Here is a 24,636-nt window from a genome sequence, read left to right as displayed (position 1 = left end):
GAAAGACAAGTTGAGCACTTCCTCAACAAAATTTTTACTTGTGATGAAACTTGGGTTCACTGTTATGAGCCAAAATCAAAAAGACAAAGCATAGGGTGGAAGCACACCAACTCACCTGTTAAGAAAAAATTCAAAACCCAAGCATCAGCAGGAAAAGTCATGTTGACGGTGTTTTGGGATGCCGAAGGTCCAGTTTTTTGTGATTATCTTGAAGAGCAGCATACAATGAACAGCCAATACTACTTGGGTTTGCTTTCAAACAAGGTGAAGCCAGCCATGAGAGAGACACATCATGGATCTCAGAAGAGAGATGCGATTCTCCAGCAAGACAACGCATGTCCTCATACTGCTCAACTAACCCATGAAACCATCGACAAAATGGGCTGGGAAATACTGCTTCATCCCCTTTCCAGTCTCGATTTAGCACCTAGTGATTTCCATTTGTTTGGTGCACTGAAGGAGGCATTATGTGGGAACAGGTTCCAGGCCAATGAGGATGTGAAAAAGTTTCTGGGAAATTGGTTGAAACATCAAAATAATGAGTTCTTTGCAGCCAGAATAAAAACCCTTGTAGCCCGTTGGAACAAGTTCATAAATGTTCAAGGAAATTATGTTGAAAAGTAGAGAAAGTATTGTTTTGTAAAAGTGAACGATTTTTTTTCCAAACCAATTTCTCTCTTTAATTACTGAATGACCCTCATAGTAAGAATAATTTGTAATCATGACCTGTTACTTTCCTATACAAGGACCAAAGCAGTTAAAAGTTGAAGTTCTAATGGAGTTGCTGTTAGTTGTGAGAAGTTGCAGCTTGTATGGTATTTTTGTTTGGTACATATAAATGAAGAAAATTGTCTGGATGTGGGAAGAGGAATTCCCATTTTGTAGCAAGCACAGACATAATAAGAACAACTGCAACACCACAAGGTGATCATTGTCTTGATATATTTGTTGGATTTTTATTTAAAAAAAGTAAACATGGATGATTTGCTAAAGAATGCAGCAAAATCCAAAAAGCAATGAATCTAGTATATCTACACTGAACAGACATTAACAATCAACAAAACTCTTGACTTCTTCAAGTATTATTATAAAATTATTAATTATAAAAGTATTGTTTCCTGCTCTAAAAATTCTATGATTTGTGAAGCTCCCAATTTAGTCGTTGACAAAAAGGCAGTCTATAAGTAAAATTTTTAACTAATTTACATATTGATTGGAAGCAGCAATGTTACAATCACCATATTAGAATTCGAGCTGCCATCCTTCAAATTGCAAGTCCACTGTGTTAACCAACGTCCCAGTGAGATGGAAAGAGTAGCACAAAATACGAAGATTTCCAGGACAGATTCAAACCAGTAAATAAGCGGACTTTATATCAAAAGTAATGTCACTGTGATGGAACAACAGGAAAAGAATTAGAGTAAAGGAGGTGCTGCTAGAAGACCTAAAGTTATTCCATTTTGGATGTCACAACTGTTAACTATTTAAGATGTAAATAAAGAAATATTATACTTGATCTACTATGTATCCAGAACTTTATGATATAGAGAGACAACAATGATGGCTTGGATGATGAAGATAAAAACAAAAAAAGATAATAATCAAAATAGGCCACTGTTTAATTAATTTATTTTCTTTCATCAAAAGGCACAATGATTTAAAATCAGATCCCTTCTTATCATTCACCAACAAACTGACACACAAGCAGAAATATATAGCAACTCTACTCTACTATACCACAAAGGAAAAGCTGGGAAGATTTATTATGAACATTATCAGTATGTATTCTGGATGAAGGAGGAATTCATTATTGTGTTTACTCTACCATTTCTTAAAAATAATAAGCTATTATTATTCTCATTCCACAGCTCAATTATGTAAGAAACTGAACATGATGATGTAACAAAGAGTACACAGAGTTTAGGTGGTACCAAACATTGGATCAACTAATTTTATCTTCTTGTCTATAACGAAACAATATAATGCTTGTTTAAATGCCCAAGATTCAGTATTTCCCATTAGAAGCACTTAGGAAATTGTTTTTGTTTCCAAATTATGTGAAGATTCAAAGGAAAAGAAGTGACATCATATTTCATTTTGTGTGCAGTTCAATGAAAGATATTTACTCTTAGTGAAATGTCACTGGAAAAAGTATCACTCAAAGCAAGACAGCTACACAGAACACTATTATTACTGCTGATGATATACCTCCAAATTTATTACAAGGAGATTGCTATAACATCTTAATGTAATACATTATTAGTATCACTTCTGGTATCTCACCTTTTCAAAAGTGCAGTGCTCATGGCAAATCCAGAAACAAAAAGTGGATATTTGAATCCATCGTTGGATGCAAAATGATGAATTATTGTACGTTCTTCGTCAACTAAGGCATGTCCTATCCACGTTTCCTAAAAGTTTAAGAGTTGCAAAGTGAAACACAAAGTAAACGCCACTGGTTTAAGTATTTCATATTATGTCAACTTGTGCCTTACCTCTGAAGAATTGTAATGACTAAGAAGATCTAGTAAAGCAGGCAAGACTATATGTGTTCTGCTGTCACAGATGAACAGCCATGAGCTATTATGTCCATGAATGATGTTTATGCTGTAAAGAGAAAAGGAAGAAATTGAATTACAAGGGAATGCAAGAATAACCATTGATCAAAACAAATAGAGAGTGTTTGTGTGATAGAGTAATTTTTCTGATGTGTGTGTGTGTGTGTGTGTGTGTGTGTGTGTGTGTGTGTGTGTGTGTGTGTGTGTGTGTGTGTGTACATGTATCACCAATCTCTCAACTACAAAAGAGAGGCTGACTTTTCTAATATTGGTCTCAAAGAGAGACTTTTTTAACCACTCTTCTCATTCTGATCAGTTAAATAAAACCCATTTCTTTAAAACAAGATTTACAGAAATTGTGTCTTTGTCATCAGAATTGCACAGTTTGGGGGGGGGGGGAGGGGGGGGGGGGGGGTAGAATGAGCTCATGCAACATATGGCAACTGTTTTGTTTTGGTACAACAACTGACTCTCCATGCACCTCAGTCAGGTGTGATTCTCTCTGAGAGAGTCAGCCCCCCTGGATCTTGAATGTTGACCCCTTCCCCCCCCCCCCCCCCCCACCCCACCCCCTTTCGAACATTTGAGATAAAATATGAAAAAAATTTTAAAACATTGATTTCTCAAAAATATGTTCATTTTGTAGCCCACATCTATCTGAAGAGTTTGATATACAAAACAAACATGTTCAAGGAAATGAGCTGCTGAAGTGTCAGAACATCGATATTCTTGATGACCTCCTGAATGGTTGTTTTCAGCTCAGCAATGGTTTTGGGGTAATTGCTGTATACCTTGTCTTTAATATAGCCTCACAGAAAGGAGTTGCATGTGTTCAGGTCTGCAGATTATGGCGGCCAATTGAGGCCCATTCCAGTGGCCTCTGGGTACCCCAGATTCAGAATGCACTCTCCAAAGTGCTCCTCCTGGACATCAAAAACTCTCCTGCTTCAGTGGGATCAAACTCCATGTTGCATGAACCACATCTTGTCACAATCAGAGTCACTTTGAATAACAGGCATGAAATCGTCTTCCAAAACCTTCACGGACCATTCAGTAGTCACCATGCCTTCAAGGAATATCGCACCGATTAATCCATAACTGGACATTGCACACTACACAATCACCCGTCGACAGTGAAGAGACTTCTCAATCATGAAATGCAGAATCTCAGATGCCCAAATGTGTGTGTGTGTGTGTGTGTGATGAATCCATCCAAATGAAAGTGGGCTTCATCAATAAACCATACGAACTCCCATCATGCCCTGTGACCAACCATGCAGTTTGCATGTCCTAATGCAAACCGTTCAGAGGTTGATGATTTTATTTCATATAGTTCAATAACTGCCATCCAGTACATAAATAACATGACAGAACATATTTCACAAAGTACCAATATCAAATGCCTAGTAGGTCTATGTTAGAAGATAGTATCACATTCCATTCTTATGCTCCAGTTTCTCAAGCACGAGATCAAAAAGTAGTAGTACAAAATTTTTATGTAAATTTGAATCACCATATTCTTCCACATAAGTTGTGTGACGTCCACATTTCTCCTCTTTACTCAAACAATCTTGTCATCACTAAGTCTGTAACTATTCCTGCCATTGTCAAAACATATTCTCCAGTTTTAACTTCTCTAACCCTGCCAGCATCACAGTTCAGTTGTATCATGTTTTTTCTCCAATTAGACATTATTACATGTTCATACAATGCTTTTTTTTTGCACTATTCTGAGAACAGAACTTAAAGGGGCTGCTAACCAGGGACTGTGCAACTGGTAGTATAGTGATCTGGTAAAAATTTTCTGTCAAAATTTCATTTTCTTTGATACACCAAGAAGATAATATGTACTCTTTCTTATTTGCTATTCCTGTTAGTCATTTATTTCCACTCTGGTAGTTTGAATCTATGGATTTTGCTTATAATTATAACAACATTCATCATTTTCACTCCAAATCACCCAAATAAACGAAAAGTGATTGGCATTCACCCATTATGGTTTATCCAGATCAATTCATATAGCCCATCCCCTTTTGTCCGTGGGGAAGTTTTTTATTTCTATATGTGACGGTCATTCTCCTGACAGAGACATCATTTACATTATGCACACATTCAAAAATCAACTTCTGATTTGTTCAACAATTAACTTAGAATGTGATCTTCACAATTCTGTATTAAATCTGATTTTGGCACAGAAAGGGGTGAATTACATTACCGCAAAAATATTTGGTCATTTGTTAAACAGCATTAAAAGTTCTTACAGATAGTCAACCAGCATTTAAAAACAAATTAAAATAATTTCTGAATGACAACTCCTTCTACTCAATAAATAAATTTTTAGACATGAAGTAGTAACGGTAAAAAAAAAGTGTTGTGTAAAGAAAACTTTGTTAAACTGACAAGTTCCAAATTATTACGAAATGTCGTATTCATGGTCTATGGGACAAATATTAATGTAATGTAATGTTCAAAACCAAATGGGATGTGTTTCAAAATCAGATGAATAACTGATTGGCCAATGTGCACTGGATGTGAGGTGCTTTGTGAAACAGGGCTTCTTCAAGAATATGAATTTGGTGCCCTGTGAAATTGCTGCCTGGGGCAGATATCCTGGTTTGTCCTCCCCTCCCTAGATCTGCACCTGGTGAGAGTAGATACCTCTTCTCCCTAACTTGAAAAGTTGGCAATACATCAAACACTCTCACCTTGTAATTAGGTTAATTTTCATATCCTAATAAAACACTCCAAGAGAAAAGTTTAACTCACGGCCTATGTCTCAGCTGGTAAACAGCGCTATCTCTTCGGGTTTTAATGGGGCCCTGCACCTGTTTCCTCCATTCACAAATTTCTCTGTTGTGCTCACAATTATGATCCACAGAGTATGTACATAACTGTCTTTTTTTTCCATATAGCCCTCTTGGTGTTTTGCCCTATTCTTTCTTCTTAATTTTCCAAATTTTTCTCCTTTTCATACCACAGACTATGTTTTCTTTAGAAATTTCTTTTCTGATTTTCCATTTTTTGATTTTTTTTGTTTTTTTTCAGTTTTCTTTCCAGTTAATTCATAATTTCTCATTTAGCTAACTGTACCTACATGTTTACATACTTTTTATCAAAAAACAAAGATGATGTGACTTACCAAACGAAAGCGCTGGCAGGTCGAAAGACACACAAACAAACACACAAAATTTAAGCTTTCGCGACAAACTGTTGCCTCATCAGGAAAGAGGGAAGGAGAGGGAAAGACGAAAGGATGTGGGTTTTAAGGGAGAGGGTAAGGAGTCATTCCAGTCCCGGGAGCGGAAAGACTTACCTTAGGGGGGAAAAAAGGATGGGTATACACTCGCACACACACACATATCCATCCACACATATACAGACACAAGCAGACATACTTTACTACTTATACCTCTCTTATTATAAATTCTTCCACTTGCCTACGAATGGATCTTTGCTGAGCTTTTCTTGGTTTAATATCCAGAGAAATTCCCTATGATATAAACCACAAATGCTATTCTTTTAAACAATGGAGTACAATTAATTCTCCAAATAAAGTCATTGGTCACTAACAGCTGATAAATAAAAGCAAACTTTAATGGTGCACATCTGCACCAACAAATGTGAAAGTATGTGTACTATTGTTATAATTCTCTTTTCTCTCTTCCAGTGATGAATCAAGCATTGTTCATGGAAACAAAGAGCATAAACATAGCACTTCATTTTCTCCATGGGTGGAATGTTTATGATCATGACTGTGATAGACTCTGTAGAACTGAAAAAAATCTTCCGTCGGTTACAAATGTTCCATGAAGCACAATGTATTCTGAATCAAATGGGTTCACTTTCATGTGATTTTTCCAGTTCTTACATTATTTTTTCATCATTTATTTACTCTAAATGTTTGCAGCCATACTTTTATGCACTTTTAATCCCACAACACTTATAATTAATACAAACAAAGTATAAATATATCACATCAGCCCTGATTCTGTATGAGTTATTTAAACTGTATCATGAACTTGCATGTATGTGAATGTAAATGATGTGGTGGGTATTAGAGATGGTTGTATGCTTATGTGCTTATGGCTTGGGAGGAAGTAGATGGTACTAAAATGCACACAAAATTAGCACTAAAAAGGAGAGTAAATAAATAAAAAGAAGCTTAATGAGAAACCAATTAACCTCACCTATATACCTTGCTATAAATCTCTCATATATGTATGGGTTCTGTAAATTCCATCATAAAGGAAGATTTTCTTGATGAGCACTTGAGAAGTTACAAATTAACACGCAGAAGAAGCCAGTGTAAGCTGCTTCTGTGGAATATTGCCACAAGCTGTGACACGTGAAGTGGGATGTAGTGGTTACTGTTCCTTCCTGATATGCTGTGGGTTCCCAGTTCAAAGCAGACCAGCAGCAATTATTTGTCCTTTAGAATTTGTCATTTGTGGAAGGTTCTTCACATACCTTATGTTTTTCATGTTCATGTTTGTATACTCTCAAATATTTGATGTTTCTATGAGTAGCAGCATTCTGGAATATTTGATGTTTGTATAAACTGCTGCACTCTCTGTTGAAGAGTTCAGCTCTCTTCTGGCTGTATGTTGGTGTCAGTAATAATTGTGCTTTCAGTACTAAAAATTGAAATTCACTGATGATCTTGCCTTCAGATTTCAATTTGATGGTGATTTCATTGTGACATTGCTCAGTGCAGATGCTGGGTACTTCAAAAAAATTACATTACAATAGCTCCAACTAGGCAAAGCAAAAGCTGGACAGGAATTGGAATACATGCTTTACATCATTCCTACTGTAAACATATTCAGGAGACAGACAGATTACAAAACAGCATCATGTCCGCTGCATGTCAGGACCCAGCAAATTGGCTGAAAGAATTTGACTGACTCTCCAGTAGATGGAATGACATGAAGTGTTTGGCAAATGTATTACTTTACTTAGACAACACAGACCAGCAGTGGTTCAAGAAAAATGAAGAGAAGCTCAACAGCTGAGGCAAATTACGGACTGACCTGAAGAAAACCTTTGGTCACAATTAGCAGCAAGTCTGCTTGGCAGGACAACAATTGAAGAACAAGGCCCATTGTCATGAGGAAATGGCACAGTCATACAGAAACCAACAAAATCTCACACTTGATGAAAGGAGTCACAGAATGCATGAACCAAGCTCGTCTCATAAATGCCACAACAGCAGGAGAATCCATCAAGTGGTACCAGCAAACTGAGAAAATGCAAAAGAAAAGTGTCAGGTGAAATAGGTATGATTGAATGCCAAATGTGGATCCTATGACAGTTATGGAATACCACTGTGAGCTCCTTTCTCATACAGCAGGTAGTAAGGGAAGAGATACAGCAGTGCATGGCATTATGAAATGTTGGACTGAATACACAAGAAATGGCAGCATTGAATATCGACCCGATACATCAGGAGGTAACAGACAGTGTTGAAGATGAGGTGAGTTGGTCTTTAGCACCAATCTCTGCCACCAGCTGAATGCACCAGGAAGAACGGACTTGGCCAACTTGGACTTACGCCATAGACATCAAACAACAACCCAGCACCCAGCCAACACAATCACCAATATCTCCTACATCAAGGAGAATGCCCCAAAGAATAACAAACATTTGGAGGACAGAGAACAACACATCAATGGGTTTACAACTGTGGATGCCAAGGACACATTATACACTACAGCACAGAGAGAAGGTGAGTTTTTGATGATTATTATGGTGCCAGACATTAACAATCATAACAATTCTATTCACTTTAAATAAGTCTGCTGAAGACAATTACAGCTGACCTGTGGGATGAAGCCAATCACTGTATACTAGATGAGATCACTTCCCAGCAGGTTACAGCCATTCCTCATAAGCCTACAGAGGTACCAGCCACTCAAGTAGCTGCCAACTTCAAGAAAACTAAGCAAGGTGACCATCTATGGAGGTAAGGCCACCACAGATGTAACACCTTCATGGATGACGACAGTCACCAGGGTGTCAGGAAATCTCATTGACATCACCACCAAAGGGAAACCTGTCCAGGAACTAGTCAACTCAGGTGTGTTTCCTTTCCAGTAATGCCAAACTCTTGTTATAGTCAGCTAAAGAACACTATGTTCCACAATATGAAAGCAATTGTGCTGAAAGTCACCAACGGGAAACAACGTCCAGCCAACAGGAACACATACTGCATGAATAACTATTAATGACAGAACATAACCCCTTGAATTTGTCTTTCTAATAGAGTGGAGTCATAATGTTATTTCTGGATGAGACATCTTGCAGGCACTAAAACTGCCATAGACTGTGAAATGTCAGAGCTCAATATTGATGAAGCCTTTCACACAAGCACACACAATAAAAATTACTTAAGGTGGTTGTTTACTGCTGAAGAAATTGTTACCCCACCATCATCAACAAGAAAAACTCCAGACGGCAAATGAGATACTAAGTTCAACTGTGAATGTTCTGTCAATAGCACATAGCTATGGAGGCTCACAAAATAAATCTACATGATTGCAATGCTCATATGCACTGCCGGTGCTTAAGGAAGCTTTGGCTCACTAACTGTTGTGAGCAGCCACAATTTATCTCAAAAGGCATGTGCACAGGGAAGTGCAAACCAGTCCAGGAATGGAAGCTTAGTATCACTGATGAAGAATTGTGCTCAGACAATGCAGGTGATAAAGCTACCATCAGATGGTGAATACAATCTGGCCTGATCAAGGAACAATGTTGGTGAGTGATAACCGTTGTGCATCTATTTTTGGATGGTTTAAAATCCAGAGTGGAGAAAAGACAGACAAAATTACCCCAGGTAAAATGCCATACCAACACTGGAGATCATACACCAATTACCCAATGCTCATCTAGAATGTCACTGGCTGAATGACTGATAATCGAGGAGCAAGTGGAAAAGATGCAGCAGGATGACATCACTGTGTAATACCACAACTCCCTGGGACCCTATATCCTATTCCAATCTCATCTCCATTCTCTAAGTTACACTAATTTCAACTGTTGTTTTGACATTGCTTATGTTTGGTCTCACCAGTAAATGGAATGAAGGAAACATGTTGGATTAGAAACTAATGTACCATCATAATTTACACGCAATACAACCTTCAGTGACTTGGATGGAATGATTTACCTGTTGTAATTATGGAGTAATTAATAATTAAAGGTCTGATATTTCCCAGTCGTAGACAGCTATTTTTAAGTTTTGAAGCTAGAATCCCTCATAAAAATATGATACAATTTTTCTGCAAATTTCACTCATACAAAAACTAATTATTTGCACCTAAGCCTTTCATTTGATAAAAGTAATCACTCTGTTCATCTGAAAATGTTAGCATGATTTTTCTTTGAGTCGATAAATTACTATACGCAAATTAACAAGATATATTGTTCAATGATAAAACATGTAATTTATAGTCTTAATAGAAATGGATTCTTTCCTGCCTTTGTATGGAACTATTCACTTTTATTCTATGTAAATTTCTATTTAATTTGGGAAGATGTATGAAAAGGGCCTTATGAAAAATTCAGTATGTAACAATTATAGTAATTGCTTAAAAACATATAAATACAGGCAATTTGTACACTACCATACTTCAGTTTTAGGCAGAATTTTGTGTCAACAGCATGTAGTCAGAATTCATCACAGTGTAAACTGTTTTATAACTGGAAGATGTAAGTTCCACGATCTAAAACATGTTTGCCACTGAACATCTAGCATGTGAAATAAAAACCTTTGCAAACAAGAACTACTAAAACTTATTTTCACCATTTCATATTATCCATGTGATGATGCAGTTATATCAAAATGAACCTACAGCAGCATCAAGAAGCAGCATATGGATTACACAAGATACTTATAGAACTGGTAGAGGGTTATCTCTGAATGCTGTTACTGTGTTGTAAAACATGGTATGATATAATTAGATAGTGACTGAACATTGTTTTTCTTGTGTTAAACTACGATACACGTCCCAAACTTCACCAACACATTTTTGCTAGGTTTCATTATAACATGATGAAAGGAGCTGGGATGTGGGTAAAACTCCATCATATGCTAATAGTCATTAAGTTTTAGGTGGAATAATTGTTTACAATATACTATCCAATATACCATTACTGGGACGTGGATAGAAACAAGGACCTGTATGGAAAACTGGATGTGTGAATTAACGGACCAACACCAACAGCCAACAGCATGGACTGTCAAATGAGGATCAAATATATCATTATTTACATAACAGAACAGTAAAACAGTTAACTGATAGGATGTGAAATTGCATGCTAATGTCAGGCACACAAAAATAATTATGTGACATACTTTGCAAGTATTATAGGAAAGATAGTTTTTGGAAGTGTTTCTTTTTTTATCATCTCGTCAAGTTGTGCAAAATTAGTTAAAATGAGTACAAGCAATGTAAATAGTGACCAAGCTGGAATCACAACACGACTGAGTGAGCAACTGCATGCATCGTCACCAAATCTAAACATTCAAAGCCACGAGAATTCAGCAAGTAGTATAATTTCACCTTTCAATGGATTTCAACAACTGGTAATTTTATTGGAACAATTATCCAAGTTACTACATAGTAAACTGTCAGAGCAAAATAAAAAAAAAATAGAGATGATGCTGAAAATAATTTCAGAAAAATAGACAATACTCTCAAAAAAATGGACCAGAAACTAGAAGCAGCTAGGGAAGATATTAACAAGGCAAATGGACAAATAAACAATGTAAATGAAAGAGTAGACAATGTAGAATCTGAAATTGATTATTTGAAGAACATTGCAGTTGCTGAATTACAGCTAGTTAACAAATGTGTCACTGAACAAGTAAAAACAACAGAAAACATTGTCACTGATGAACTCGACAGACAAAAATCAGAGTTTCATAATGTACAGACTTATATTGAAACTGAAAATAATTTTTTTGATGAGATACTAACATAAATTTTATACCTGTTTCAGAACAAATATCTTCGGTAAACAGCAAAGTGAATAAAGTAACAAATAATCTTCAAACAGTTAACTCTAAAGTTGTAAATGTAGAGACTAATATGTTTTAGAGTATATAGTGGTAATAGCATGTTTCAAAATGATTGCAGTAATGCTATTATGAAAATTTTTCTGGGTAATTTTGAACTACATCCTGTTGATTACTTGTACCAGTGCAAGGACAGCTTTGCACTGGACATGCCAGAACAAAGGAAAGTGAAATTTGCTATACAATTTTTATCCTGGGCTAACCGGTACGTTAACCCAGCAATGACATTTGCGGAGTTTGAAAAATTATTTTTAAACAAAATTTTGGTCAGACAGTAAGCAGGTGCGAATAAAATCAAAATTTTTTAATGGAAGTAGGTTTCGTGAAGGAGATATGAGAATGCAAGAATTTTGTGAGAAGTAGGTTAGGACTTTAACACATTTAGATAAACCACTTGATGAATTAATCCAAATTGATGTGCTGAAGTGGCATTTACATGGCCTTGTTCAGTGGAGTCTTGTTTATGGACCAGACACTATTGGGGAATTTATGAAATAGGTAGATAAGTTAGATTGTGCTTGGGAACACAATTTTCAGAATGGAGGGTCATCACACCACCACCAGAACAACATATGGAAATTCTGCAAGCAACTGCAATAAAATTTAGGCAATGGGGTATGACATTAAAATTGGAAAAATATGAATCTGGAGTAAGAGAGTTGCAATGTTTTGGGCCACTATTAATAAGGAAGGAATTCCGCCTGATAAAGACAAATTGTTGTGCATTGCAGATTTCCCCAAACCAAGATCAAAGAAGGAACTTAGGTCATTTTATTGTTTATACAATTTCTGTATGAAATATATAAGAACACAAGCTTTAAATGCTCCATGTCTTCTTGTAGTTTCGAAAAAGAACAGTATTTGGAAATGGGCTAACGAATGTCAAGCAGCTTTCAATGAGATTAAAAGACAGCTTGCGAACAGTGAAATCTTGCATAGACCAGACTTATATTTATCATTTTGTATGATGACAGCTGGGTGTGACTATAGCTTAGGAGTTTGTTTATTTCAACAGAAGGAAGTTGAGGGAGGGACTGTGCACTGTGCTATCAGTTTTGCCAGTAGAAGTTTACAAAAGCATGAAAAAAAATTATACAGTCACTGAGAAAGAACCTCTGACCATTGTTTGGAGGTTTAAAAAATTTCAAAATTATTTAGTTGGACGCAAGTCACTGTACACACAGACCATAGAGCTTTGTGCTACATTCAGGATTGCAAGCTATATCACAGTAGGACTACCAGGTGGGCAATTTTCTTACAGCAATTTGACTATTAAATCCAGTACATTAGAGGTGATCAGAATGTAGTTGCTGACACTCTGTCTAGATTACCAGTAGGAGGTAACTTGGATAGTGAGAATATTCAAGAGAATAGAAATTTTAGGATCATGTACATTCAAGGTATTAAGGAAGAGAAAGAAATTGTGAGAATCAGTAAACAGTTGAGACCTAATCAGAATCATGATGTGACATGGAAACTACTCAAGAGATACTTAGGTAAGAAAGGATGTGATAAGATAATACAATATTACCAAGTGTTTAAAGGTATTTTATTTGGAAGAAGTAGTCCCAATTCGGATAAATGGAAGGTTTGTTGGCCTAGACAATATATTGACACTTTGATTAACTATATACATAGGAGTTCCAGTCATTGTCGATCCATGAAGTGTATCCAAAAAGATACAGGAAAATGTGTACTTTGACAATATCTTCAGGAGAGTTAGCAAGTGTTTGAGTTCTTGTGATCGATGTAAGAGAGTAAAGGTCACAAACCAGAAACATACAGGTTTCATACAGAGTTTAATTCTACAAGGTAAGTCAGAACTGGTGGGAACTGACTTATTTGGTCAACTTCCCTGCACTAAAGAAGGCTACAGGTACACATTTTTGTTTGTTACTGTCGACTTGTCTTCAAAACTGGTAAAGTTGTGCCCATTGAAGAAAGGTATAATAAGAAAATTATTCAGTGTTTTATTAATGATTATTTTAGGAATGTTGGCAAACCATATGCTTTACTGTCAGACAATGGAAGTCAGTTCACATCTCATACATGGAAGTAATTTATTAAAAATGAGAACATTACCGTAAGCACATTTTAATATCTGTTTGTTCTCCATCCTGCAATCCTGCAGAGAGGTATAAGAGGGAAATTGGTATATTGTGCAGAATGTACTGTTTTGAGGATCATACAAACTGGTACACTTACATAAGTCAATTTAAAGACATTCTAAACAGTTTTCAGGATATTACAACTGGATTCACACCATATGCAGTTCATTTTAATCAGAAACCTGCTAATTTACTAGGTGAATTGATTGAGTTCCTGGCTTGTACAGAGTTAACTGCTGATGAGAGGGAAGAGGTGGTGAAGAAAAATATGTAAGAGGGAGAAGAAGCATGACGAAAAACTTAAAGTTACAAAGTGTAAAGTAAGAGACCTCATGTTAACTAAAAGTTACGAAAAGTCAAATGCAATTAACAAAGAAACATATATACATTGGACCATTCCAGATCTTAGAGATACCATGAGGCCATATGTTCATATTTGATCAACCCTGAGGGGGGGGGGGGGGGGACACTTTCAGATCAGTACTACGTTCACACACGTATTTAAACACATTTCTATTCTTTGGATTTATGCTGATTTTGATTATCTATTTTGATTCATGATATGAGGTACAATAATTTGCTCAATACACTCTGTTTTGATTATATTTTCTGAAGTCCAATTTGATCAACCCTCAAGACGATACATTCTCTGTGTGTACCATGAGTCTTGCAAACAGAAGTGCCCCAGCTAATGTAGTATCTGCTTCAACACCTTTAGAGTTTGGTACTACATTCCTTATTTACGCCATTTACACTTAATTTCTAGTCACATGTCTAAAAACCTTTTTCGTACATGAAATGCTTCGCTGATTTGATTAATAGCATCTTATCTCATCTTTACTGATAGGAACTGACAACAATATGAATTTTGAAGAGAAGTATAGCCAACTGGATCACACATACACGTTTGTTACTTACACTCTAATTGACCAGCAGGAATTATGGTATAATCTTGGTCACTTGTAAAACATTTGGTATTATTTCACATCTTTATGATTTCTGCGATTATTTAATGTCATGTGAATCTGAAATACATCATACATACATGATTGAATATATTCGGAATGATTGTTATGGAGACTTTTAGCATCAATTTACATAATTTACATTTCATACACTTAGCCTGCTATATGAAGTTCATACGTGATACATATTATATGGATTTCACTGACTTACTTATTATTTACATTATCTTGACCACAATGAATCTTATTGCTCTGCAATGAATCTGATGTTGTCTTTGAAAGCTTTTGATTAATATGGTTTAGGAGTATTTTGCTTGCAGTTGTCCTAGGGTGACAACAGCCTTGTTAGTGGATTTTGGCTGCATGGTTACAGATGACTATAGTCTTGATGAAATATAAGCGTTGGCTGATTAGTCTGAGAAAGGCAACAGTCAGATAGGAGATACTTTGGCTGGATGTTCCTCTTGGACACCAACCGTTTTCTTGACACACCAATCACAAGTGGAGTTTAAGCTATGTTTCAGTATGTCAAGTGTAATAAACTGCTTTTGCATCATGCTTGTGACTTTATCTATATTTGAGTCTGTATATGCTTTGTGTCATGTTTTCTATATTGGTTGTTAGCATTCATCATATATGTTCTTTAGTGCTTTGATGCTCAACATTGTCATGGGGTGTGTGTGTGTGTGTGTGTGTGTGTGTGTGTGTGTGAATACTTACATTGCTTTTCCTATTGAATCATTTCAGTGCCAACATATTTAACTTATCTTCAAACACCATTCATATAAACATGAATAATAGTATCTATCTGGAAGATTTTCCCATTTTTGACATGAGTTGTATTCGTTAATCATGCTTTACTGTATCACTGACCCTTTGTGCACCCTCCCACCACCACCTACTCCAGTCCTGTAACCCAGAAGGTGTACACGATCAAAGGCAGAGCCACGTGTGAAAGCACCCACGTGATTTACCAACTGACCTGCCTACACTGTGAAGCTTTCTATGTGGGAATGACCAGCAACAAATTGTCCATTCGCATGAGTGGACACAGGCAGACAGTGTTTGTTGGTAATGAGGATCACCCTGTGGCTAAACATGCCTTGGTGCACGGCCACCACATCTTGGCACAGTGTTACACCATCCGGGTTATCTGGATACTTCCCACTAACACCAACCTGTCAGAACTCCGGAGATGGGAACTTGCCCTTCAGTATATCCTCTCTTCTCGTTATCCGCCAGGCCTCAACCTCTGCTAATTTCAAGTTGCCGCCGCTCATACCTCACCTGTCTTTCAACAACATCTTTGCCTCTGTACATCCGCCTCGACTGACATCTCTGCCCAAACTCTTTGCCTTTACAAATGTCTGCTTGTGTCTGTGTATGTGCGGATGGATATGTATGTGTGTGTGTGTGTGTGTGTGTGTGTGTGTGTGTGTGTGTGTGTGTGTGTGTGTGTGTGTGTATACCTACCCTTTTTTCCTCCTAAGGTAAGTCTTTCCACTCCCGAGATTGGAATGACTCCTTACCCTCTCCCTTAAAACCCACATCCTTTTGTCTTTCCCTCTCCTTCCCTCTTTCCTGATGAAGCAACCATTGGTTGCGAAAGCTAGAATTTTGTGTGTATGTATGTGTTTGTTTGTGTTTCTATCGACCTGCCAGTGCTTTCGTATGGTAAGTCACATCATCTTTGTTTTTAAATATATTTTTCCCGTGTGGAATGTTTCCCTCTATTATATTCATATCATTTAATACTAACTTCTGTTTGTCTTATGGCAGTAGGTGATGTTTAGGTGCATTGTAGGTTAACTCTTGTATTTGATTGTATGTTAGGATTAAATGAATTTCTTCAAATATAGCTTGTTTTGTGGCCTTACAGTTACTTGCTGCAACCACATTTCATATGTGTGGATGAATTCTGCACAGTTTTGTGCACTACTTTGGTCTCAATTAACAGACTGGAGGGAATTTCCTTTGTATTTTCTTGTATATACTTTAAATTAGTGTTTTTCTATGATTTGGCATAGGATAACTTTTGATTCTGATATGTCATTCACAGATTCAAATCTACATTTTGTCTGCTATAGTAGGTTACATTTTATGCTATCAACTTGAATCTCGTTTTGTCACACTGTATTATACATACGAATAACTCTTTATTGCACAGTTCACCATACCTCTGAATTGGAAGTTACACTGTGATTAGATTAATTAAAAATCATGCTTCCTTTTCATATATTATTACTTATGGGATAAATGTATATATGAGTCAATTAATGATGATTTTGTACTGATACAACTTTGAAATGAACTGAGGAAGGAGTTGGAGTAAAATAATGTGAAATGGAGTATGATAAAAATACAACACTTTATACTGAACTACTGTTTACTGGATTTGAAAAACTAATAAAGGTAAGAAATAAAGTAGTTGTCATGACAAAGGGGTTACTCTGAGAGACAATTAATTTTTTTTATTGATGTAGATTCACACTTATTTTAGGACACTGATATAGATGTGATCATTCTGACCATTAAATTTGAACAATGACACATTTCTTTAGTCCACTGAAATTTGGTCTTTGAAATCGGTTTGATACAGCATCTAATGTCTGGTATTCCAGTTGAAGGAGGTGATTAGTGTTTAACGTCCTGTCAACTACGAGGTCATTAGAGATGGAGCACAAGCTTGGATTAGGGAAGGATGGGGAAGGAAATTGACTGTGCCCTTTCACAGGAACCATCCCGGCATTTGCCTGAAACAATTTAGGGAAATCACGGAAAACCTAAATCAGTATGGCCGGACATGGGTTTGAACCATCATAATCCCAAATGTGAGTCCAGTGTGCTAACCACTGCGACACCTCTCTTGGTGTATTCCAGTTGAAGCAAGTTCTTTTACAGAAATATGAAAGTATGACCACAATTTACTTGTGACTGCAGAATTAATAAATAATCTATGTGCTACTGTATGCATATCTCGACACCCAACTAAACAGGGACTTGTGAGAAGCCAACTCACATTAACTTTTTTTTCAGAAGTAAGACACAATTTCTTAGGTAGTAATATATGATATGAACACTAAATGTAGTGATAAGAAATCTCAAAGAACATTCAATGGAGTGCATCAAAAGAGCACAAAAATGATAAAACTGTGAAATTTTATACACTTGTATTTTTTTCCTATTATAGTGACAAAAAAATTGATTATATTCCCTTAATTTTAGCCAGAGATTTAGAAGAACTTTATCTCTCTTCAATAGTCAAACCTGTAATACTACAACCCCTTGGGACAAACAAACACAAACATACACACAAAATTCAAGCTTTCGCAACAAATGGTTGCTTCATCAGGAAAGAGGGAAGGAGAGGGAAAGACGAAAGGATGTGGGTTTTAAGGGAGAGGGTAAGGAGTCATTCCAATCCCGGGAGCGGAAAGACTTACCTTAGGGGGAAAAAAAGGACAGGTATACACTCTCACACACATACATATCCATCTGCACATTCAAAGACACAAGCAGACATTTGTAAAGGCAAAGAGTTTGGGCAGAGATGTCAGTCGAGGCGGAAGTAAAGAGGCAAAGATGTTGTTGAAAGACAGGTGAGGTATGAGCGGCGGCAACTTGAAATTAGCGGAGGTTGAGGCCTGGCAGATAACGAGAAGAGAGGATATACTGAAGGGCAAGTTCCCATCTCCGGAGTTCTGACAGGTTGGTGTTAGTGGGATGTATCCAGATAACCCGGACAGTGTAACACTGTGCCAGGATGTGCTGGCCGTGCACCAAGGCATGTTTAGCCACAGGGTGATCCTCATTACCAACAAACACTGTCTGCCTGTGTCCATTCATGCGAATGGACAGTTTGTTGCTGGTCATTCCCACATAGAAAGCTTCACAGTGTAGGCAGGTCAGTTGGTAAATCACGTGGGTGCTTTCACACGTGGCTCTGCCTTTGATCGTGTACACCTTCCGGGTTACAGGACTGGAGTAGGTGGTGGTGGGAGGGTGCATGGGACAGGTTTTACACCAGGGGCGGTTACAAGGGTAGGAGCCAGAGGGTAGGGAAGATGGTTTGGGGATTTCATAGGGATGAACTAAGAGGTTACGAAGGTTAGGTGGACATCGGAAAATTTTTTTTTTCGAAATTTTCCCAAATTTCTCCACCCTTTAACATGTTTTGGCGGCAACACAACCACCTATCCTTTATGCACATCCTTGTCTACCAACCCAAGTTCACCACAGGATCAACATAACCCAGCTTCAACCAACACTTTTTCGCCTTTTTTCACACCAGATCTCCAGTTGCTTTCTAGTTCACCTTTATCTCTCCCCATATATTTTTATTTTCATTTTCATTTCAGCCTCATGTTACACTTTCCACCTTCTAATACCATGTCACCCTCACAACACCCCCACAACGACCCCATTAAGTTTTATTTACATTCCCTCCGCAAACATGCCTTCGCCCTAGCCAGATTACAATCCCATATTTTATTTTCTCAGGCTTGTCTGACATTTGGCATTACCCCCAAAGGCCTCACACTTAAAGTTCCCATCTCTGGCTGCAACCCTTCTTTCCATCAGTCCCTATACCAGTTCTAAACTGAACAATCCATTGTCCTCACCCACCTAATCCTTCACCTACACATCAACTCAGCCAATGAACACACTCGTCAACTCCTATCCTTAATAAAAGTCCTCAATATTTCCTCTCCCGCATCCACACCAGCTGTTCAGAGCATCCTCCTACAGGCCAACCGCAAATTAGAACAGCATGCCACCCTCCACCCTAAAAACTATCCAATCTCCTGGTTTCCCACCTCCGGAAGGGCAACTCACTCACCCTTCACAACCTTTCCAGCAAACCTCAACCTCCTCTCATTGCACACAGACCCAGTCTCTCCCATCTACTCAATCTCCCACTTCCAGCTCCACTCCCTCCAAAACATCAAAATTCCAATCAACACAATCTGGAACCACAACACCCTAGTTCAGTAGTTAACCTTTCCTCCAAACCTCTCCCCCAATCCGAAACCTCTGTCCTATCCAAAGGCCTCACCTTCAGCCCCACTCTGGGATTCAACCAAACAGCCCTCGTCAAAGATTTACTGTCCTACACTCGTACTCTCTGCTGGAAATATCACTTTGCCACGAAGAAAAATGATCCTAATCCTACTCCTAATGATCCAACTCCCCAAGACACTATCCAAATTGAACCCTGCCTGGAACAGTTCCGTCCTCCATCACAGCGGGACCCACCTCCTATTCCTCAAAATCACCCTCTCCAAACCTTCCAGGAATTTCTGACTTCCAGCCTTGCCTCTCAATTCTTCTTAAAAAACCTTAATCCTACTCCCAACATCACCACTGCTGAAGCCCAAGCTATCGGTGATCTGAAGGCTGACCGTTCCATCGTCATTCTTCCGGCGGACAAGGGTTCCACGACCATGGTGCTTGATCATCGGGAGTATGTGACTGAGGGACTGCGTCAGCTTTCAGACAACACCACATACAAAGTTTGCCAAGGTAATCCCATTCCTGAAGTCCAGGCAGAGCTTCAAGGAATCCTCAGAACCTTAGGCCCCCTACAAAACCTTTCACCTGACTCCATCAACCTCCTGACCCCACCGACACCCCGCACTCCTACCTTCTTCCTAAAATTCACAAACCCAATCATCCCGGCCGTCCCATTGTAGCTGGTTACCAAGCCCCCACAGAATGTATCTCTGCCTACGTAGATCAACACCTTCAACCCATTACATGCAGTCTCCCATCCTTCATCAAAGACACCAACCACTTTCTCGAACGCCTGGAATCCTTACCCAGTCTGTTACCCCCGGAAACCATCCTTGTAACCATTGTTGCCACTTCCTTATACACAAATAATCCGCATGTCCAGGGCCTCGCTGCGATGGAGCACTTCCTTTCACGCCGATCACCTGCCACCCTGCCAAAAACCTCTTTCCTCATTACCTTAGCCAGCTTCATCCTGACCCACAACTTCTTCACTTTTGAACGCCAAACATACCAACAATTAAAGGGAACAGCTATGGGTACCAGGATGGCCCCCTCGTACGCCAACCTATTCATGGGTCGCTTAGAGGAAGCCTTCTTGGTTACCCAGGCCTGCCAACCCAAAGTTTGGTACAGATTTATTGATGACATCTTCATGATCTGGACTCACAGTGAAGAAGAACTCCAGAATTTCCTCTCCAACCTCAACTCCTTTGGTTCCATCAGATTCACCTGGTCCTACTCCAAAACCCATGCCACTTTCCTTGACGTTGACCTCCATCTGTCCAATGGCCAGCTTCACACATCAAACGCACCAACAAGCAACAGTACCTCCATGATGACAGCTGCCACCCATTCCACATCAAACGGTCCCTTCCCTACAGCCTAGGCCTTCGTGGCAAATGAATCTGCTCCAGTCCGGAATCCCTGAACCATTACACCAACAACCTGAAAACAGCTTTTGCATCCTGCAACTTCCCTCCCGACCTGGTACAGAAGCAAATAACCAGAGCCACTTCCTCATCCCCTCAAACCCAGAACCTCCCACAGAAGAACCACAAAAGTGCCCCACTTGTGACAGGATACTTTCCGGGACTGGATCAGACTCTGAATGTGGCTCTCCAGCAGGGATACGACTTCCTCAAATCCTGCCCTGAAATGAGATCTATCCTTCATGAAATCCTCCCCACTCCACCAAGAGTGTCTTTCCGCCGTCCACCTAACCTTCGTAACCTCTTAGTTCATCCCTATGAAATCCCCAAACCACCTTCCCTACCCTCTGGCTCCTACCCTTGTAACCGCCCCATGCACCCTCCCACCACCACCTACACCAGTCCTGTAACCCGGAAGGTGTACACGATCAAAGGCAGAGCCATGTTTGAAAGCACCCACGTGATTTACCAACTGACCTGCATACACTGTGAAGCTTTCTATGTGGGAATGACCAGCAACAAACTGTCCATTCGCATGAATGGACACAGGCAGACAGTGTTTGTTGGTAATGAGGGTCACCCTGTGGCTAAACATGCCTTGGTGCACGGCCAGCACATCCTGGCACAGTGTTACACCGTCCGGGTTATCTGGATACTTCCCACTAACACCAATCTGTCAGAACTCCGGAGATGGGAACTTGCCCTTCAGTATATCCTCTCTTCTCGTTATCCGCCAGGCCTCAACCTCCGCTAATTTCAAGTTGCCGCCGCTCATACCTCACTTGTCTTTCAACAACATCTTTGCCTCTTTACTTCCGCCTCGACTGACATCTCTGCCCAAACTCTTTGCCTTTACAAATGTCTGCTTGTGTCTGTGTATGTGCGGATGGATATATGTGTGTGTGTGTGTGTGTGTGTGTGTGTATACCTGTCCTTTTTTTCCCCCTAAGGTAAGTCTTTCCGCTCCCGGGATTGGAATGACTCCTTACCCTCTCCCTTACTCAGCCAGAGTCAATCATACTCATGTTTTAATTGGTGTTAGTTAATAGAACTGTAATTGCAAGCATATAGAAATGTAATTTTTATAGTAATTGCTTAAAACCATATAAAGAGAGGCGATTTGTATGCCGCCATACAATTCATCTCAGGTCGAATTTCGTGTCAACAGCATGTAGTCAGACTTTGCCCAGGGCAAACCGTTTTATAACTGGTGGATGTAAGTTCTACGATGTAAAACATGTTTGCTGCAGAACATCTAGCATGTGAAATAAAAACCTTTGTAAACAAGAACTACTAAAACTTATTTCGACCATTTCATATTATTCATGTGATGATGCAGTAACATCAAAATGAACCTATGGCAGCATCAAGAAGCAGCACCCAGGATCACACAAGATATGTATAAAACTGGTGGAGGGTTATCTGAATACTGTTAATGTGTTGTACAATATGGTATGAAGTAATTAGATAGTGACTGAACATTGTTTTCTTGTGTTAAACTATGATACACATCCAAAACTTCACATAAACATTTTTGCCACATTTTATTACAAGTGACACTTCAGAGAGCTCTTGGTCCTATCCTATGGTCCTTGTGAGGGAAAAGGGATGGCACATAGTGTTGCTACAAGATGACAACATTGAACCTTCAGAGTCCCTTGTCCTCTCATGTTGCACATGTGAAGGATAAGAATGACTGCATCAACTGCCAATGACTAGACAAAACCACAAAGAAAGATGTCTACCCATTCTCACACATTTTGACACCCAACACTGCTTGAAAGGAACAAAATATTTATCAACTATGGATGTGCAGACAAGCTACTGACGAACTGAAGTTTAAAAGTCAGTCTGGAAAAAGACTGCCTACATAACCTCTGATAGCCTCCATGAGTTTAAAGTTGTGCCGTTTGGACCATAATGTTACAGCCACCTTCAAATGTATGATGGACAACCTGCTTTGAACTTTAAATGGATTATGTTTCTGTGCTATCTGGATGGCATCGTCATTTTACAAAGACATTTGAATAACATCTAAGCCAACTGGCAACCATGTTTAAGTGTTTTAATATTGACAGTCTCTTCCTGAATCCAAAAAAATGCATCCGTGTCATCCAACAAATAAAAATCTTAGGGTAACTAGTGCAAATGGCAATGGGATCCATCCTGATCCAGAGAAAATAAGAACAGTCAAGACATGAAAAGTTTTCTTGGAATGCACTTGTAATACAAGCAATTCATAAAGGTCTTTTATACCAAGGCATGTCCCTTGCTAGAACAACTGCCAAAACACACACAATTTTCCTGGAATGAGGCAAGGACAAGGAATTTTCCCTGTCCTTAAGGAACACCAACATCATCCCCAGTTCTAGCATAGAACATCGAGAATACTGAGACAGAACTTCACACAGATGATAGCAGTTTTGGAACAGGGACAGTTCTTGTACAAATACAGTAAGGTGCTGAAAAGGTGAGAGCTTATGTTTCCAGAATACTCTCCAAGTCAGAGATGAACTACTCTACAACCAAGAAGGAGTTCCTCACAGTTTTTTGAACCATCAACATGTTTTGGCCATGTTTACTTGGTAAACTGTTCATAGTAGTGAAGGACCACCACTCACTATGCTGTCCGACTAGCCCGAAGGATAAGTCAGGATGACTGGTGAAATGAGCACTGAGGCTTCAGGAGTATGATATCACAGTGATATACAAAATTAGATGCAAACATGCCAATGATGACTGCCTTTCAAGTATCTTGTCGGTTGAATACAGCAACAAGGGTGAAATCTCAGCCATCACTGGAGGAAATGACATTGTTGCTGAACTGAGGGAACACTATGCACTGCTGGAAAGCATAGAAGCCTTGAAGGAGGAGGAAATGACCAAACAAGAACTTCAATTAATTAATGTTTCTCTATGCTACACCATACTATGATCCAATGGGATGAAAAAGGTTGCTCATCATCCTAGTCATTTTATGGCCAGCTGGAATATTGCCATGTTACAACAACATATGGTCCCCTGAGATCTGTTGGAAGTCTAGACAGAATCGGGCACAGGTATTACTTGCCAGATCTGATCAGTTAAACACTATGCGAGCTATTGTAAGGAATGCCAATGATGTAAGCACCTCCATGGTGTCTGGTACCAACTCTGCCCCCCAAAAGCACCATTCCACAGAGTTGGAATTGATCTCTTGAGAATAAATGGGAATCAATGGTTAATAGTCTTCAGTGACTACTTCACGTACTATGCTGTCATTAAAGCTGTGCCACCAGCCGATGTTCCAGAAAGTGGAAAGTTCCATGTAGAGGACATCATTTTCAATCACAGAAAACCTGTGTGATTATCTCTGATCAAGAAGAAGTTTTCCAAGTGAGTCTAGTATCAGAGATAAATTCATGTTGCAACATCACCCATAGGATAACAGCTACCTGACAGTCGCAGACGAATGGTCTCACAGAAAACTTTAGGAAGAGATTT

At 38.7% G+C, this 24,636-nt stretch overlaps 1 protein-coding gene across 2 annotated transcripts in view; it reads right to left on the bottom strand.

The window, feature by feature from the left end:
• The window catches only part of LOC124594957 (beta-1,3-glucosyltransferase), a 107,473-nt gene that overhangs the window by 54,827 nt on the left and 28,010 nt on the right, over positions 1 to 24,636 (bottom strand). For both annotated transcript variants that reach the window (XM_047133480.1, XM_047133471.1), the window contains exons 5-6: positions 2,496 to 2,607; positions 2,284 to 2,411 (exon numbers count right to left, since the gene is read on the bottom strand). In XM_047133480.1, the coding sequence (XP_046989436.1) occupies positions 2,284 to 2,411; positions 2,496 to 2,607 (240 nt within the window). The remainder of the gene's footprint in view (positions 1 to 2,283; positions 2,412 to 2,495; positions 2,608 to 24,636) is intronic.

Source organism: Schistocerca americana, chromosome 1, assembly GCF_021461395.2.
Source record: "Schistocerca americana isolate TAMUIC-IGC-003095 chromosome 1, iqSchAmer2.1, whole genome shotgun sequence".
Classification (NCBI taxonomy): Eukaryota; Metazoa; Arthropoda; class Insecta; order Orthoptera; family Acrididae; genus Schistocerca; species Schistocerca americana.
Note: the sequence above shows the minus strand (reverse complement) of the source record. Positions and strands in the feature narration are given on the sequence as shown.